Source organism: Mesoplodon densirostris, chromosome 8, assembly GCF_025265405.1.
Source record: "Mesoplodon densirostris isolate mMesDen1 chromosome 8, mMesDen1 primary haplotype, whole genome shotgun sequence".
Lineage (NCBI taxonomy): Eukaryota > Metazoa > Chordata > Mammalia > Artiodactyla > Ziphiidae > Mesoplodon > Mesoplodon densirostris.
Window position 1 is genome coordinate 19133469 of NC_082668.1, and position 17677 is coordinate 19151145.

A 17677-nucleotide genomic window follows, 5' to 3' on the forward strand; every position below is an offset into this window, starting at 1 on the left:
TGAGTCTTACTTGGAAAACAGGACTTGAGCAGAAGACACGTGTTGGAAACTAAAGTGTCCTTCCAACAACAATGTAAGAGAACAAATTGTACCGTGTTATACAAGACCCTATCATTCTACCCAGAAGCAAATTATTTACTTATTGAAACAACCAAGATATCTACCAGCAGTGAGATACCCAGGGCTGTCTTGGCATCAGGAAATCAAGATCATCTGATTCAGCTCCTCACTGCATCCATTTTAGCAGATAGGGCAGGACACACACACACACACACACACACACACACCCCACACACACTCCACATGCCTTCTCTTCCTTAACAGCTTTGTTTTGGTCTTCTGTATCCCAAATGTATTATGTGACAAATTACTACTTAGGAACCTTCTCTCATAAACTGATGGATCAGAAAGGACCCACATATCAAATCAACTCACACTGAAATGTGTAACCTACTGCTATGTTAACTCACAGGCATTTGCACTTTAATAGTTGTTAAACCAAGAAGATAAATGAATAATGGTAGCATTGTAAACACCAACTAAGGGCTGGTAGGGAAGGTTTTCTCTGGAGGCTGAGGGCAAGAATGATTCTGAGACTTTTTTTTGGATAGCCGAGGTCCCCCCTTGACTCTTTACTTCATACCCAACACCATTTCCTTATCCAGAGATGCCCACTCTCCTTCCAAACCCGTTTCCATGAATTTACATACATATTTATATAAAATCTAGGAATTTAGCTCACTGTGAGAGTTTTACCAAAATACTCTTGTCCTATAAATATTATTCTGGAAGTTACTTTCTTTTTCACTCAATAAATTTGGCCCTTTTTCCTATGGTAATACGTAAAGATTGACCTCACATTGTTTTTTACTGCCATACGGTACTCTGAAACACTGTGTCTCAAACTTTAATGTGAATTCAGATCTTCTAGGGATCTTGTTAACACGCAGATTCTGATTCGGTAGGTCTGGGGTAAACCTTGAGATTCCGAATCTCTGAAAAATTCCCAGGTCAACAAATCACAGCTTGAGGAACAAAGGTGTAGAGTATGGGTGAAGTTGTGTGGTAGAACCGACTTGGACCAGCTCATAAGAACTGATTGTCAAATTTCCAGGAATTTTGTGGTCCTATTGTGAAACACAGCAATCATTAAAAATGAAATTATTTAAACTTACAATTAAATAAATTATATTACAAAGAGAGATAATAAATACTCAAAAATCATCACTTTCCTAATTATTTTACTATAAATCTATGATCCTAAGGTTATTTGTGTCTATTACATCTGTTTGGTGGAAATCTACACAATGGTGTACTTTTCCACATTCCTTCCCAACTCCACATTCAGTTCACCTTGGTAGCATAGAATCAGCCACGGCTAGTGTTCACACCACAGAAGTTGGGTAGAAAAGCACACTCCATTACTCCAAGCCTTCTCTGACATTTGATATTACCAATCTTTTTCATTTTTGCTAATCTGTCTTTTTTTTTTTTTTTTTTTTTTTGCGGTACGCGGGCCTCTCACTGTTGTGGCCTCTCCCGTTGCGGAGCACAGGCTCCGGACGCACAGGCTCAGCGGCCATGGCTCACGAGCCCAGCCGCTCCGCGGCCTGTGGGATCCTCCCGGACCGAGGCACGAACCTGCGTCCCCTGCATCAGCAGGCAGACTCTCAACCACTGCGCCACCAGGGAAGCCCTCATTTTTGCTAATCTGACAAATCAAAAATGGTATCTCATTTTTAACTTGCATTTCCCTGGTTACAGTGAGATTGGGTCATGCATGTGCTCATTCCTAGGAATTTAATAGTATTTCTTGTTCTTGTAAATAAGACCTTTTTACTATTATATTTTCTGGTTGATTACTGTACGGGAAAGCCGATGATGTTTCCAATCAGGCCACCCCTTCTTCCAGTTCTAACAGCTTGTCTGTTTATTTTCTTGCTAATCAAATAATCTACAAATAGTGACAGACTGTGCTTTTCTATATATAATTGTTTGTTTTGTGACACCGGCTCTGACTGCAGGTCCACACTGACTACCAGTGATAATAGCTCATCAGTACCTTGCTTCTGATTTGAACAGGGACACTTCCATATTTCCCTACTAATGTCTGCTGTAGATTTCTGGTTTCTTAAGAGGATTTGGGTTTTTTCTGTTTGTTTTGTTTTTGTTTTGGCACGCTTGAACCTGCCCCCTTGGCAGTGAAAGCGCGGAGTCCTAACCACTAGAACGTCAGGGAATTCCTGGTTTTGTTTTTATTGACTGGATGTTCCATTTTTCAAACATTTAGTTTCACTTCCTAAGTTTTGCATTTTGTTGATATTTGAATTGCTCACATTAACATATACTCTTTTTTTAAACTATCAGACAATGCACTTTTATTTTTATTTGAATTAAGTTTTATTTTCACTTTTTTTATTGAAATATAGTTGATTGGCGATGCTGTGAACATGTACTTTTTGTGATCCGAATGTTAAAGATTTTTAAGTCCCTCTCCCTTACCCCTGTTTGTATCCCTGTTTCAGCTCTTGTCACTGTCCTTGAGTGTGTCCCTTCCCCGGCAGCCAGCCTCTGGCTCCTCAGAGAACAAGAATGTTCCCTCCACGTTCCACTCAGCAGTGAAACTTTATACGTAATGGCATTGCAGTGAATGGTTAGGGAATGCCATGAATTTAACCCATCACCTAGTGTGTATATTCCTGAATACTCCATTGCAATACCTATCCTTTGAATTGAGGGCTGCAGGATCTTTCGAACTACTCCCCACTCCCCTGACATTCCTGCTCCAGTACATAAACGGCAGATTGCTCCATCGACCTGTAATCCCTGGAATGTTGGTAACAACCCTGGTAGTTGGTCCCTGTTTTGAACCTAGGGGCCACCAAAGTCCTGATCAGAATCGATGGCTAGGCAGGGGCCTGGGTTTTTTTGTTTTGTTTTTTTTTAGCTAATTTTTAGTAGAGGATAGTTGATTTACAATGTTGTCTTAGTTTCTTCTGTACAGCAAAGTGAATCAGTTATACATATACATATATCCACTCTTTTTTAGATTCTTTTCCCATATAGGTCATTACAGAGTATTGAGTAGAGTTCCCTGTGTTAAACAGTAGGTCCTGCTTAGGTACCTATTTTATATACAGTAGTGAGTATAAATCAATCCCAATCTCCCAATTTGTCCCTCCCCCCTTCCCCCTTGGTAACCATAAGTTTGTTTTCTACACCTGTGACTCTATTTCTGCTTTGTAAATAAGTTCATTTTTACCACTTTTTTGAATTCCACATAAAAGTGGTATCATATATTTGTCTTTCTCTGTCTGACTTACTGCATTCAGTATGACAATTTCTAGGTCCATCCATGTCACTGCAAGTGGCATTATTTGGTTCTTTTTATGGCGGAGTAATATTCCATTGTATATATGTGCCACATCTTCTTTATCCATTCCTCCATCGATGGTCATTTAGGTTGCTTCTATGTCATGGCTGTTGTAAATAGTGCTGCGATGAACACTGGGGTGCATGTATCTTTTCGCATTATGGTTTTCTCCGGATATATGCCCAGGAGTGGGATTGCTGGATCATATGGTAGCTCCATTTTTAGTTTTTTTAAGGAACCTCCATGCTGTTTTCCATAGTGGCTGTACCAGTTTACATTCCCACCAACAGTGTAGGAGGGTTCCCTTTTCTCCACACCCTCTCCAGCATTTATCGTTTGTAGATTTTTTGATGATGGCCTTTCTGACTGGTGTGTGTCTGGGGTTTTATTTATTTATTTATTTTAAATTTATTTATTCATTAATTTATTTTTGGCTGTGTGGGGTCTTCATTGCTGCGTGCAGGCTTCAGTAGTTGTAGCGCGCGGGCTCAGTAGTTGTGGCACAGGGGCTTAGTTGCTCCGTGGCATGTGGGATCTTCCCAGACCAGGGCCCAACCCCATGTCCCCTGCATTGGCAGGTGGATTCTTAACCACTGCGCCACCAGGAAAGTCCCTGCCTGGGTTTTTTAAATTGCTACTTACCACTCTTGCCACAGGAATATGGGAATTGCCTCCAAGAACATATGGAGTTTGTCTTTTTCTGTCGTTTTAAGAAGGGCAAAGAGTACAGATGTCAGAGTCAAATTCCAGATGTATCCAAACAGCTATGTGATCTTGGACAAGTCATTAATTTCTCTGTTGCTTAGGGACCTCCCGTGTAACGTAACATTTACCAAGAAAAAAGCCCAGTAAAGGTCTGAAAGTGGGTTATTCCAGGCCCCGGGAATTAAATTAATTGAGTCCAAACCCCACCTCTGCCACTTACCACCTTGGACAGGTTACTCGTCTCTGTATTTCGGTTTGGTCACGTATAAAATGGGGACAGTAAAGATATAAAGTTGATAGGGCAGTGGTGAAGATTAAACAAGCTAGCACATTAAGCTTTATCATAAAGCTAAAACTTATTGTGAACCCTCCATGAACATTAGCCACGTTGCTTTTATTATCACCAGTGCGCCTGTGGAGAGAGAGAGCACTTTGTACAGCACCCGTCGGCCCAGGTGAGCTAGCAGGGACGTTTTTACCTGGACTCCCTGACCCGGGGGAGGGGCGGGGGCTGGCGGTTCCCGGCTGTCCTAGCACCTCCAGGTCGGCAGAGGGCGCCCGCTACCACCGTGGAGGGGGCGGGGCGGGCGGGGCGATCGGCGGGGGCGGGGCGGGGCGGGGCAGGACGGGGAGGGCGGCGGGAGTGGGGGCGGGCCGTGCGAGCGGACTCAGGCCCACGCGTAAGGCCGTGCAGGTAGGTGGCCACCGCTCGCCCCGCACGAACTTCGACCGCACACCCGGCCAGGCACCCGCTTGGGCCCAAGCTCAGAAGCGCGCTTGCTGACGTGGGGGTTCCGCCCGACGCTAAACGAAACCGAAAGTCCGACCCCGGGTGACCTTACCTTCCTGGGGTTGTTAAAGGGTGGCTTGCGAGACACCGAGGTGGGGTGTTCCCTAAAGAACAGGGCTTTGGTTCCAGGATCGCGCGCTTGGTACAGGCCGGCCCAGAGTTAGGGGCCCGATTGCGAGCTCGGAGTTTGGGAACTGACCGGGATTTCCAGCTGGTCGGGCACTTGGGGCGGGACTTGGGGGGCTGGGCTAAAGCTCGGATTCGGGGGCGCGCCGTCTGGGACGAGCTGGGCGGGGAGCGCAGCGCGGGTTGTGGTACTTTGGGGGTTGGTTGGTTGGCTGGAGGCCCGGTATCTGCGTCCCTCGGTGGGGAAAGGGGCGGAAGCAGAGGTGTGAGCCTTGGAGCGGTCACTTCGTGGGGATTGGCTGGGAGAGTTCCCGAAGCTTAGATAGATCAGGGGTCCTAGACCTCGTAGGAATCTGAGCGCCCCCTCCACTAGGTGGCCATGAGCGGCAGGGCCCGCAAGGAGGCGGTGCAAGCAGCGGCCCGGGAACTCCTCAAGTTCGTGAACCGGAGCCCCTCTCCTTTCCACGGTGAGTGACCAGGGCAGACGAGGCGGGTGGGGGCCGGTGTGCCTCCTACCGGCTTCCATCGCTGTGAGAGGGTTCTTTCCCTACAGCTGTGGCCGAGTGCCGCAACCGCCTCCTCCAGGCTGGCTTCCATGAACTCAAGGAGACGGAGAGCTGGGATATCAAGCCCGAGAGCAAGGTACTAGGGTGGGGTGGGAGAGGGAAGGAACCTAGGCTGGGGCTCGAAGCCCTGCGCCAGCTAGCTGGCTAATCCAACTCAAAACCGCCACCCCAGTACTTCCTGACCAGGAACTCCTCTACCATCATCGCATTTGCTGTGGGTGGCCAGTATGTTCCTGGCAACGGTTTCAGCCTCATTGGGGCCCACACGGACAGCCCCTGCCTTCGGGTAAGGAACTGGGGCTGTGCTGGGGAGGGGAGGCATCAGGGGGTGAGCAGGGAGGAAGACTTGTCACCCACTTCCTCCACACTTGGGGCCCTTCTCTGTCACTTAGCTTGTCAACTGTCTGTCCCATCTCCAGTCGCGTCAGGTGGCCTTCGCTGAATTCTTATTCCCCATCGTCCCACCCAGGTGAAACGGCGGTCTCGCCGCAGCCAGGTGGGCTTCCAGCAGGTTGGTGTGGAGACCTATGGTGGTGGAATCTGGAGCACCTGGTTTGACCGTGACCTGACCGTGGCTGGACGTGTCATTGTCAAGGTGGGGACTGGGGTTGGATCTGGGAGGCTCTCAGCTTCAGCTGCCTGAAGATTGACTGTCACTTTCCTCCAGGGAACCTGTGGAGAGCACCCCGGGGAAGGGGGGTGGGGGGCAGTCCAGGTCAGAGGACCACCTTGGTTAGTCTGGGTGAAGTAGGGGATTTAACCAACCGCAGTTGGGGGAGGGCACCCTGGGCTGACCCACGTGTTTGGCCACAGTGCCCTACCTCAGGCCGGCTGGAGCAGCGGCTGGTGCACGTGGACCAGCCCATTCTTCGCATCCCGCACCTGGCCATCCATCTGCAGCGAAATGTCAATGAGAACTTTGGGCCCAACCTGGAGATGCACTTGTGAGACTGGAGTGGAGGCTGTGGTGACTGGGAGGGGTAGGGTGTGGCACCAGGTGATGGAAGGGGCCCCGCTGGGACCTGGGAGACCACTCCCTAACGGTGGCCACTGTCAGGCTCTACTCTTGGGACCCAGCTGATGTCCAAGGGCCCTCACAGCTCTGCCATGTGGGGAGCGAGCTGGGAGTTGAAGGACCAAGACAGTTCCCCATCAGGGGATGCCTGAGCCCCGGGGTGTCGCGCCCTGCTGTGTCCTCCGGTCCTCCCCACACACACCACCTCACGTGTCTCCCCACAGGGTTCCCATTCTTGCTACAGCAGTCCAGGAGGAGCTGGAGAAGGGGACTCCTGAGCCAGGCCCTCTCAGTGCTGTAGTAAGAGCCTCCTGCTCATGGGAAGGGGTGAGCAGGGGGGAGGAGGCTGGTCCTCTGAGAAGGGGAGAGAGGGAGGAGCGGACCCTCCTCCCAGCATCCTTCTGCCCTGCAGGATGACCGGCACCACTCAGTGCTCATGTCCCTCCTCTGTGCCCATCTGGGGCTGAGCTCCGAGGACATCTTGGAGATGGAGCTGTGTCTTGCGGACACTCAGCCTGCGGTGAGGAGCAGCTGCAGGAACTCGTGGGTGGGGACCGCTGGGATCCCAGCATGTCCCCTCAAGCGCTCGTCACCTCTGCCAGGCCCCCAGTTACTCTCACCCCTGTTTTCCCAGTAGACACCACCCCGCTCTGCTTCCAGGGCAGTGGGTCTCAAAAAGGGCAGGTTTCCCACTTCAGACTTGCCTGCTTGACTGTGTAGGGTGAGGTTTGGGCATCAGCTTTCCACAGATTCCCCAGGAGTTTCTGCTACAGGGGTCCCTGTCCACTTTGACCTGTGCTGGCTCCAAACCTCTAAGGACAAGAGGCCTGGATGTGGCCCTCCTCTTCCTGGAGCCTGTCCCTGTGTCTCTCCCAGTTGCCGACAGTAGGACATTGCTGTGTCTTTGGACGCTCGGCCTTGTTTGAACATGCGCTGTTTCTGTTTCTTATCTGGTCTCCTCTGTTTATTTCCTTCGTTTTCCTTCTTCTTTTCTTGTTCAGTCCCTCCCTTTTCCTGTCCCACAGGAACTGGTCACGAACTACGGGCCTCCACCCTCCCATCCCTCAGCTCCAGCCCGTCGCTTCTCCATTCTCTGCTCAGCTCTGCACAGCGGCTCCTAACGCTTGCTCTAGGCCAGGGGCTGGGAGAGGTTGCACAAGGAACCAGGGAGACTCGCTCAAGCACAGGCCCTTTGGGGCTGGGAGAAGAGGGTGAGTCTGGGGGCGGGGATGAAGGTCGGGATGACTGTCCTGTCTTTCTAGGTCCTGGGTGGTGCCTATGAGGAGTTCATCTTTGCCCCTCGGCTGGATAATCTGCACAGCTGCTTCTGTGCCCTGCAGGTGAGGAGCCGGGGCACCCCCAGGAGCACTGGGGCGGGGGGACCGCCTCATGCTCTATGGGTCATAAGAAGGCCCCTGGTGCAGGGTGGACCATGGAGAGGGGCCTAAACGCTGCAGCGTCAGCATTGCTCCTCTTGGTCCCCTCCTTGCACCGGGCTGGGGCCAGGGGCTGAGGTAGGGGGAAGGCTGAGAGGTTGTTTAGGGCATCACGGTGTCTTGTCCTAACTCTGCTCCTGTTGCTTCTCCTTTAAGTTAACCTCTGCCTCATAGGAAAGGCTCTCGAATCCCCTACGGCCATATCATCCTCTGTCTCTGCTCCCTGCTCACCTTCCCAGCCAAGCCCTGGCTGAAGCCCATCCAGCCGTCTTTGAGCCTTGGGATCTCAGTGGTGTGGTCTCTCTTCCTCCTGGGCACCTTGATCTTCCCTACCATCTTTCTACCCTGGTTACTTCCCTCGCTTTCTCACGCCTCATCCCTGTTCCTCCCTCTGTCCTATTCATGTTCTCCTTTGTGCCCCATCCTGTTCCTGGAGAAACACTTTGGGCTGTAATTGAGACCAGAACCAGGCGTGGGACCCATATCCACTTATGCAGCCAGCCAGCCAGTCATGTCACCTTGACGGAGTCACAGACTCCCCTTTGACCTCAGTCTCTTCACTGAGGCCAATTAGTTTACGCGATCTGTGTGGTCCTTCTGACTTTCCAGGATTCTCAGCCCTTCCCCTCTGTCTTACACATCCTCCTGCCTTTGTGTGTGGGAGAACACTCAAAGAGGGGTTTCTCCATCCCATTGTAAAGGGCCCTGCATGTCTTCTCACCAGGCAGCGCCCTGTGAGATGCAGGCCAGTGACAGCCTGAGCCCGCTTCACTCCAGCCATGACGGTGGGAAGCAGGCGGGCGAGTGTGAACCCCCGAGGTGCTGGTGGGCTGAGTTATGGAAGGAGGAGCGGGGAGGATGATTCTCTGGTTCTCTCCCCAAACTAGGCCTTGATCGATTCCTGCACAGCCCCTGCCTCCCTGGCCGCGGATCCCCACGTGCGCATGATTGCCCTGTACGACAACGAAGAGGTACGTGAAGGGGTCTGGGGAGGGTCTCCTCTGGGGAGTCTTCTGTAGCCAGCTGTGTCCAGCAGCCACGGCGAGCCAGGGCTATTCTGGAGGCTGCAAAGACAGGTGGGACGCTGCCTGTACTTCCTCAGCGCTCGCTGTCCCCTCTGGATCAGCACGTATCTGCTCTTAGCGTGACCACACCTCCCACGTCTCTCTGTGTGCCGTGTGGTGAGCTACTCGAGGACAGGGACCCTGCCCTTTCACCCTGGTGGCCCCAGGACTCAGCCCAGGCTGGGTCCTCTCCTTGTGTGCTTGGGTTAGGGCGCAGGCTTAGACGCCGTGGAAGAGGCTGCATAGCTGCACAGTTCTCTCCAGGTAACCGCACAGGTCAGAGTTAGCAGTTCAGGACACCCCAAACACATGGTGTCCATCTCAGGGTCCAGGGCGGCTGTCCAGCTTCTGCTACCGTGTCTGTACTGAGGAAGGAAGAAAAGGTCAAAGGGGCAGTGTCCACCCATCCTTTTAAGGGCATGACCCACAGGTGGCATTCATCACTGCCTGCATTCCCTGGAACTTGGCATAGCCACGTTTAGCTACAAGGGAAGCTGGGAATGTCATCTCTAGCTGGGCGGTCTAATGCTCAGCTACAACTCGGGTGTTCTGTTATAGAAAGGATCATGGACAGTTAGCAGCCCCTGTCACATGCATGAAAGAAGATTGACCGGTTCGGTGGGGCACCTGTGCTGAGCCCCACATGTGAGGGTCAGGGGAGAAGGAAGGGAGCCAAGAAGGGAAGTAGACTGGAAGGTGCTATTTCAGCCCCGGAGATGGCCGAGGATCAGTTTGGCCCCAGCTCACCATCAGCTTTTTGGTGGCACAGGGTTGGGAAGTTGCTGATAACAGCCCACATTCCCCACCCACTGACTCAGTGGGGTCCTGGGCCAGTCTGGGTAGTGGGCCCCTCTGCCTGGCCTCCAGCTCCAGCCCCCGAGCCCGGACCCCTAGAGCCAGGCCTCTGCTATCACCAGGTGGGGTCGGAGAGCGCACAGGGTGCACAGTCACTGCTGACGGAGCTGGTGCTGCGGCGGATCTCGGCCTCACCCCAGTGCCTGACGGCCTTTGAGGAAGCCATCCCCAAGTCCTACATGATCAGCGCAGACATGGCCCACGCTGTGCACCCCAACTACCTGTGAGTCTCCCGTGCCAGGCACGCAGTCCTCACACAGCCGGAGACCCGAGCGTGACCTGCCTTCGGGCTCAGCCCTGGGCCTGGGCCTCGGCCTCTCCCCTTCCCCTTCCTCCTCATTCTGCCAGGAGGTTCAGAGGGGACTTCATTTTGACTGCTCCAAGGCTCAGCTGGGTCAAAGTCATGGGTGCCTAACCAATCCAGATAGGTTCTATCTGCAAATCTATCTCCATCTGTAGCTGGAGGCTGCCTGGAGCACTGTGTTTAGCGTGATTCTCAGGTCCTGCCGGGCTGGGTGGGAAAGAATGCTGTGATCCATTAGTGATGTCTGCTGTGGGAGAGTGGTGGATGTTGACAGGCGCAGCTCCTGTTTGCCATCCCCGTCCCTTCTCTGTCTCTTACAGGGACAAGCATGAGGAGAACCACCGGCCCTTATTCCACAAGGTGAGGAGCTCCTGCTTCTCCTTGGGGACTTGGAGGCCTGGCTGGTTCCGGGCCCTCATCTTGTTCCCTCCGGGCCTCTCATCCGTCGCTGCCTCACTCTTGACTCCTGGTTTTGCTCTCCCCAGGGCCCTGTGATCAAGGTGAACAGCAAGCAACGCTACGCCTCAAATGCGGTTTCAGAGGCCCTGATCCGAGAGGTGGCCAGGAATGTCGGGGTGCCCCTGCAGGTGAGGGTGGGCCCTACCTGGGAAGGGGTGATGGAGGGAGTGGGGGGGCATAAGCAGATGGCTCCCCAATGAGGGAAGCCTTGTAGGTAGTCTTTAGTGGGGGGGTGTCCCAGTAGAGTGAGGAGCGTTGGGGTTTGGATATAGGCAGAGCTGGGATCGGTGCTGGTTCTGCCGTGGTGCTGGCCTGTGACCTTGGGCTCATCTCCTAATACGCCTTGATTTCCAGTTTCCACACCTGTAAAATGGAATTCAAGGTACAGTGCGCTCATGGCACGTAGTGGGTTAGTCCTGCCTTTTCCCTACCCAGCACCCCCAGCTCCTCTGCGTCTCTCTTACACACCGTGGCGGCTTCCATTAGAGAAGTTCAGGGCCGAGAAACTTGGACCTCATCGTCAGTGGCACACCTAGTCGAAGAGAACGAGAGAGGGAGATAAGCAATCTATAATACACATGTTAGGATAACACATGTATCAGGGATTGGGGCTCAGGTGGTCCAGTGACGCATGTAGCAGGCGGGTCCTGGTGAGTCAGGACTAGGACCCTGCAATGATTCCCAGCCTGGGGCTCTCTCTGCTGCACAGGGCCACGCCCCCCTCGTAGAGCTGAGTTGTTCCATTCTCAGGAAGGCCTCTCTGAGGAGGTGACACTTGAGCTGAGACCTAAGTATTGAGAACAAGGCAGCTAGGAGCGAGTAGCATCCCTGCCAGCGGGAACAAGGGCAGAAGCTCCCAGGGGCCCAGGAGTGAGCTTGGTCTACGAGGAGGAGCCAGAGCCAGGGTGGTGGAGCCAGGGTGAGAGCAGCAGGGAGACGGGGGAGAAGCCTGCCCAGGCCAGTCATGCAGGGCCTCCTAGGCTGTGGAAGGGTGTTTAGATTTTCTTCTGAGGCCGTAGGAAGATGTTAAGGGATTTTTCTTTAATGGCTTACAGCAGAAGCAGGACATGTATACTTTAGAAAATATAAATGGAAATGAGAAAATCAAACAATCCCCAGAGATCTGTGTATACTCTTCCAGATTTTTTTTCTATGTATATACTTAACACACATTTTTTAAAAAATGAAATCATTTTAGATATATCTTTTGCTTTATTTTTTCACTCAGTATTCTCCACCTTTCCATTTCAGTGAATTTTTGTTTCAGTAAATATATATCTCATTTAATGTACAGATCATTTTCAATTCTCCCCAGTTTTCCCCAAAACATTCTTTACAGTTGTTTGTCCCACTTTAGTTTCCAGTTCAGGACCACAAGTTATATCTGGTTGCTAATCTAGCACAGCTGCACCGCCTCCTTTTTCTTTTTTTCTTTTTCTTTAAATAACATTGACTTGTTGAAGAAACCAGGCTGGTCATCCCTTATAATTTCCTTCCTGGATTTGCTTCCTCTTGGCGTCACTGAGCTTGTGCCTCTAGCCCCTGTATCTCCTATAATCTAGAATTCATATCTAAAGGGTCGGTGGATTCAAGTTAAACATTTTTGGCCAGAAGACATCGTGACTGGTGTGTTCTTCATGTTGTGTCATCCACATATTATCTGGGTGATTCACTCTTAGTGATAATAAGATTGATCACCGGATTTGGGGGGGGGTGCCCTCAAAATCTCTCCACCATCTGGAGGTTTTCCTCTTTTGATTGGATAGTAAACCTGTACAAGTGATGAGTTCCCCATCAACCAGAAAGGTGTCTGGTTTTAAAACCAGTTGATAATCTTTGCCTAAATCCATAATTTCATTAGAGTTTACTGAAAAATGCCCCCCCATTCTTTTATCCCTTTTACGTTTATTAGCTGTCATTCTTCTGTGAAGTAGAACTTTCCCCCATCAAGAGGGCCATTTGGTTATTGTGAAGTATGGTTCCTCCTGGAAAGACAGGACAAATGTTATTCTTTCCCTTAAATAACCACTTTTCAAGGTGAGGTGTTTTAATGGCTGCCGCAAATGCTGGCAAATACGAGGATTTTTTTTTCTTTTCCTTTTTTGATGATCATTATGTAGAATCATAGATTTTCATTGGTTCAGTTTCGTTCGTTCAGTGTGAACCTGGTCCACTGTAATCATGTTATTTCACGCTCAAATTGTCATGACTTTGACCAGTGGGAGCCCTTTCAACATAACTCCTGTGGCCTTTGTCCTGACTCTGGAAAGTTGTCTTGCTTTTTGGCACAATAAGAAATTGCAGGCTCATCTTGTTCATTTCTCTCCCCAGACTTGGTAGCTTTTGATGGATACTGATGTTAGAGACCGAAGTCTGGCATCATGAGTGTTCATTGTTATTGGGGGTGGGGAAATACTTTGGAGCCATTTCTATGGACATGGCTAGGAAAAAATATATGTATTTTAAAAAAACATGAGTTAATACTGTGATTCTCATTTTTTAAATTAATTTATTTATTTTTGGCTGTGTTGGGTCTTCGTTTCTGTGCGAGGGCTTTCTCTAGTTGTGGCAAGCGGGGGCCACTCTTCATTGCAGTGTGCGGGCCTCTCACTATCGCAGCCTCTCTTGTTGCGGAGCACAGGCTCCAGACACGCAGGCTCAGTAGTTGTGGCTCACGGGCCTAGTTGCTCCGTGGCATGTGGAATCTTCCCAGCCCAGGGCTCGAACCCGTGTACCCTGCATTAGCAGGCAGATTCTCAACCACTGCACCACCAGGGAAGCCCCTCATTTTTTAAGAAAGAATAGTTATTACTTACTTTATTTGGTTTGTAATTCTCTTTTCCCTTATGGGGAAAATCTTGATGTCTAACATCATATTGTGATTTTCTTATTTACTTTTTTACCAGAATACAAATAAAATAGTTTAAAAATGCCAATAGCCATATTTTTTAAACCACTAAGATTATTGAGTGATTTTTCTTTGTGTGTGGGTAGGGAGGGGTGCATGTTAAGGTGACATAAAGGATACACATATTTTTAAAATCCCTCTGCCCACCATGTGGGGAATGGATTACATGGGAGGCAATATGATGGTAGCTGGACTAGGGTGGTGGTAATGCAGATGCAGAGAATGGGACCAGTTCAGAATCTACTGTCCTTTGGGCCTGCCATTTAGTGTCGGCTTTGTGATTTTATGCTGGTCACATTCACCCTCCGAGGAGGTCGAAGTGGACGATGTAGCAGACCCCTTTCAGCCCTGCAGTTCTAAGGTGACTTCCTTCTGGGCCTTAATAAACACACACCTCACGTTGCTCATGAACCTCTCCTCCTCTCCCCAGGATCTCATGGTCCGGAATGACTCTCCCTGCGGGACCACCATTGGACCTATCTTGGCTTCTCGGCTGGGGCTGCGGGTGCTGGATTTAGGCAGCCCCCAACTGGCCATGCACTCCATCCGGGAGACAGCCTGCACCACAGGAGTACTCCAGACCCTCACTCTCTTCAAGGTGACTCCCACCCCACCCGTCACCGTGGCAACTGGGCTCCTTCCCCATCTAGTGCCTGGATTGGTTGCTGGGGCAACATCACCGTCACTAAGTGGCTGGCCTACGCCATGGGGCTGGTTGTCTTGGTGCTACCCCGTAGGAAAGGAAGGGTCCCCATTCTTCTCAAGGCACAGGGGCCCTGATCAGCCCCCAGAGGATAATGAACTGTCAGAGAGGGGATCAGGGATGGGAAGCCTGGGGCAGTTGTCAAGTGTGCGTGAGGCAACTATGCCTTCCTCTCTAGCCATGTTGGTGGATGGTGAGCAGTGGGGCACCCCCATCTGGTCTCCACTAATCTCAAATTCCATGTTGCCTACTATTTTAGGGCTTCTTTGAGCTTTTCCCTTCTCTGAGCCGTAACCTCCTAGTGGATTGAGGCCTCTTGGAAAGACTTCTCTTGCACTTGAGAGGGGAAGTTCTCCGCTGAGCTGAAGCTGGATTATTAAAGTGGATTTTTCACTCAAACTCATTCTGTTGTGCTTCTTTGGAGATTGGAGGCGTGGGCGTTCAGCCGGCTTAAACCTCTGGAACCAGAGAAGACGGGGAAGTTGGGGTACAGGTAGAGGAGGCTGCAAATCCTGGGAGCTGATGGAGGCCTGATTTCAAATCTCTTTTCTCTTTTTTAAGCTCATGCCTGAGTGGGTGGAGGTGGTAGGTTCACTATGGAAAGGTCACTTCTTCTGCCATCCCCGGTCCTTCCCATCCCAGAGTAGTTCAGAGCCCAGCTCAGCCCTCTGAAGTCTGGGTGCTCAGTGTTAGATGCCCCCAGAGCCGCCCTGGGCAGCCCAGGCTGTTTCCCTCCCCCAGTCCCTCCCCATCTTTCCCAGGCACTGCCAAAAGAAGGACACAGTCTGGGCTTCAGCATCGCCCTGCATCATCCACTTCACTTAGCAGCCACTGGTGTTACTTAATTGTTAACAATTACCAAGAAACAATTATCACTGAAAAAAATCAAAATAGGAAAAGTCAATGTCTGCTTATAAACTATTCTATCAAAATAATTGTGCTAACTGGTGTCTTTCCAAATTTTCGGATACCAATACAAAAATTAATTTTTATATAAATATGACCATTTAAGTTTTTAAAAACAATATGATACATAAAACAAGAATATTGCTTGTGGGATTTAAAATATATATGATTCAACTGTGTGACCAAAATAGCACAAACTCAGGAGAGAGAAACTGGTTAAAGTGCTAAGTTTCTTGTAATGTCCAGGAAGAGAGTGAAGGAATCAATTAATACTGTCCTTTGAAGTCAAGAATATATACTGTATTTTTTAAGAAAGCCACTAAAAGAATTTGAGTCTACAGCTTCTACTAGGAGTTGAATTGTGTCCCCCAAAAGCTATTGAAATCCTAACCCACAGTACCTGTCAATGTGATGTTATTTGGAAATAGGGTCTTTGCCGATGATCAAGTTAAGATGAGGCCGTTTTAGTGGACCCTCATCCAACAGGACTGTGTCCTTATGAAAAGGGGAAATTTGGTCACAGAGTCAGACATGCATAGAGCGAAGAAGATATGGAGACACAGGGACAGTGCCATGTGAAAATGGAGGATCAGGGTATTGCATATACAAGTCAAGGACTGTCAAACATTGACAGCAAACCACACGAAGCTAGGAAGAGGCAAGGAAGGATTCCCCAACAGGTTTCAGAGGGAACATGGCCCTGCCAACACCAGGATTTCAGACTCCTAAGTCTCCAGAAATAGAACAAATTCTGTTGTGTTAAGTCAACCAGTTTGTGATACTTTGTTACAGCAGCCCTAGGAAATGAATATAGCTTCAAAATAATTGAGTGAGGGAAATAGGATAATAAAAAGTGATCGGTCTATTCTGCAACTTCGCTTCAAATGGTTCAGCAAAACCACATTATGTATATATTTGTGTGTGGTATAAAATAGTAAAATGAGTTGATAAAATAGGTCAAAAAGTATTGACTAGGTGGAGAGACTGGGTGTTCATTGTACTATTTTTTTTCGAATTTTTTGTATGTTTGAACTTTTTTTTTTTTTTAATTTGCGGTACGCGGGCCTCTCACTGTTGTGGCCTCTCCTGTTGCGGAGCACGGGCTCTGGACGTGCAGGCTCAGCGGCCATGGCTCACGGGCCCAGCCACTCCGCGACATGTGGGATCTTCCCGGACCGGGGCATGAACCTGTGTCCCCCCGCATCGGCAGGTGGACTCTCAACCACTGCGCCACCAGGGAAACCCTGGTGACTTGTTAATACAACTTTATTGTGATATAATTCACCCATTTAAAATAGTGTTTAGTTATATTCATGGGCTTGTGCGACCATCCCTACAATCAATTTTGTAACATTTTCATCATACCTCCCAAAGAAACCCATAACCTCTAGTGGTTACTACCTATTCCTTCCTCTAACCCCCCATCCCCCAGCCCTAGGCAACTACCAATTTACTCTCTATCTCTTTGGATTTGCTTATTCTGGACAGTTCATGTAAACGGAATCACACAATATGCAGTCTGTTGTGATTGGCTTTTTTCACTCAGCATGTTTTCAAGGTTCATCCATGTTGTGGCATGTGTCAGAAGTTCGTTTCTTTTTATTAATGAATAATACTCCGTCATGTGGGTATACCACATTTTATTTACCCATTCATCAGTTGATGGACATTTGGGTTGTTTCCACTGAATAATGAATAATGCTGCTGTCAACATTCATGTAGAGGTTTTTGTGTGGACATAGGTTTTCATTTCTCTTGTGTGTATACTTAAGAGTGGAATTGCTGGGTTATATGGTAACTCTGTGTTTAACCTTTTGATGAAGTACCAGACTGTTTTCCACAGCAGCTGCACCCTTTTACATTCCCACCAGCAGTGTATAAAGGTTCCTCACTGGCACTTGTTATTATCTTTCTTTTTGCTTCTTGCCACCCTACTGGGTGTGAAGTGGTATCTCATCACGGATTTGATTTGCATTTTCCTGATGGTCAATGGTATTAACATCTGTTCATGTGCATATTAGCCATTTCAATATTTTCTTTGAAGATATGTTCATTCAGATTATTTCCCCATTTTTTTCATCTTTATTGGAGTATAATTCCTTTACAATGATGTGTTAGTTTCTGATTTATAACAAAGTGAATCAGCTATGCATATACATATATCCCCATATCTCCTCCCTCTTGCGTCTCCCTCCCACCCTCCCTATCCCACCCCTCTAGGTGGTCACAAAGCACTGAGCTGATCTCCCTGGGCTATGTGGCTGCTTCCCACTAGCTATCTTTTGTACATTTGGTAGTGTATATATGTCCATGCCACTCTCTCACTGTCCCGCTTACCCTTCCCCCTCCTTGTGTCCTTAAGTCCATTTTCTAGTAGGTTTGCGTCTTTATTCCCGTCCTGCCCCTAGGTTCTTCATGACCATTTTGTTTGTTTGTTTGTTTTTTAGATTCCATATATATGTGTTAG

The 17677-nt window shown here is 49.3% G+C and overlaps 1 protein-coding gene across 2 annotated transcripts; it reads left to right on the forward strand.

Moving 5' to 3' along the window:
* Nucleotides 1-4718: 4718 nt before the first annotated feature.
* On the forward strand, nucleotides 4719-14703 carry DNPEP (aspartyl aminopeptidase). Of its 2 annotated transcripts, none has more exons than XM_060106162.1 (15): nucleotides 4719-4772; nucleotides 5368-5461; nucleotides 5548-5636; nucleotides 5733-5846; nucleotides 6030-6155; nucleotides 6374-6504; nucleotides 6800-6875; nucleotides 6988-7095; nucleotides 7838-7915; nucleotides 8899-8982; nucleotides 9993-10153; nucleotides 10555-10594; nucleotides 10720-10821; nucleotides 14032-14199; nucleotides 14564-14703. In XM_060106162.1, exons 2-15 carry the CDS (start codon nucleotides 5374-5376, stop codon nucleotides 14612-14614), a joined length of 1416 nt encoding a protein of 471 aa, XP_059962145.1. In that variant the 5' UTR covers nucleotides 4719-4772; nucleotides 5368-5373; the 3' UTR covers nucleotides 14615-14703. The 2 variants fall into 2 exon arrangements, with proteins under 2 accessions (XP_059962145.1, XP_059962146.1); XM_060106163.1 differs by lacking the exon at nucleotides 4719-4772 and adding an exon at nucleotides 4799-4910.
* Nucleotides 14704-17677: the final 2974 nt, after the last annotated feature.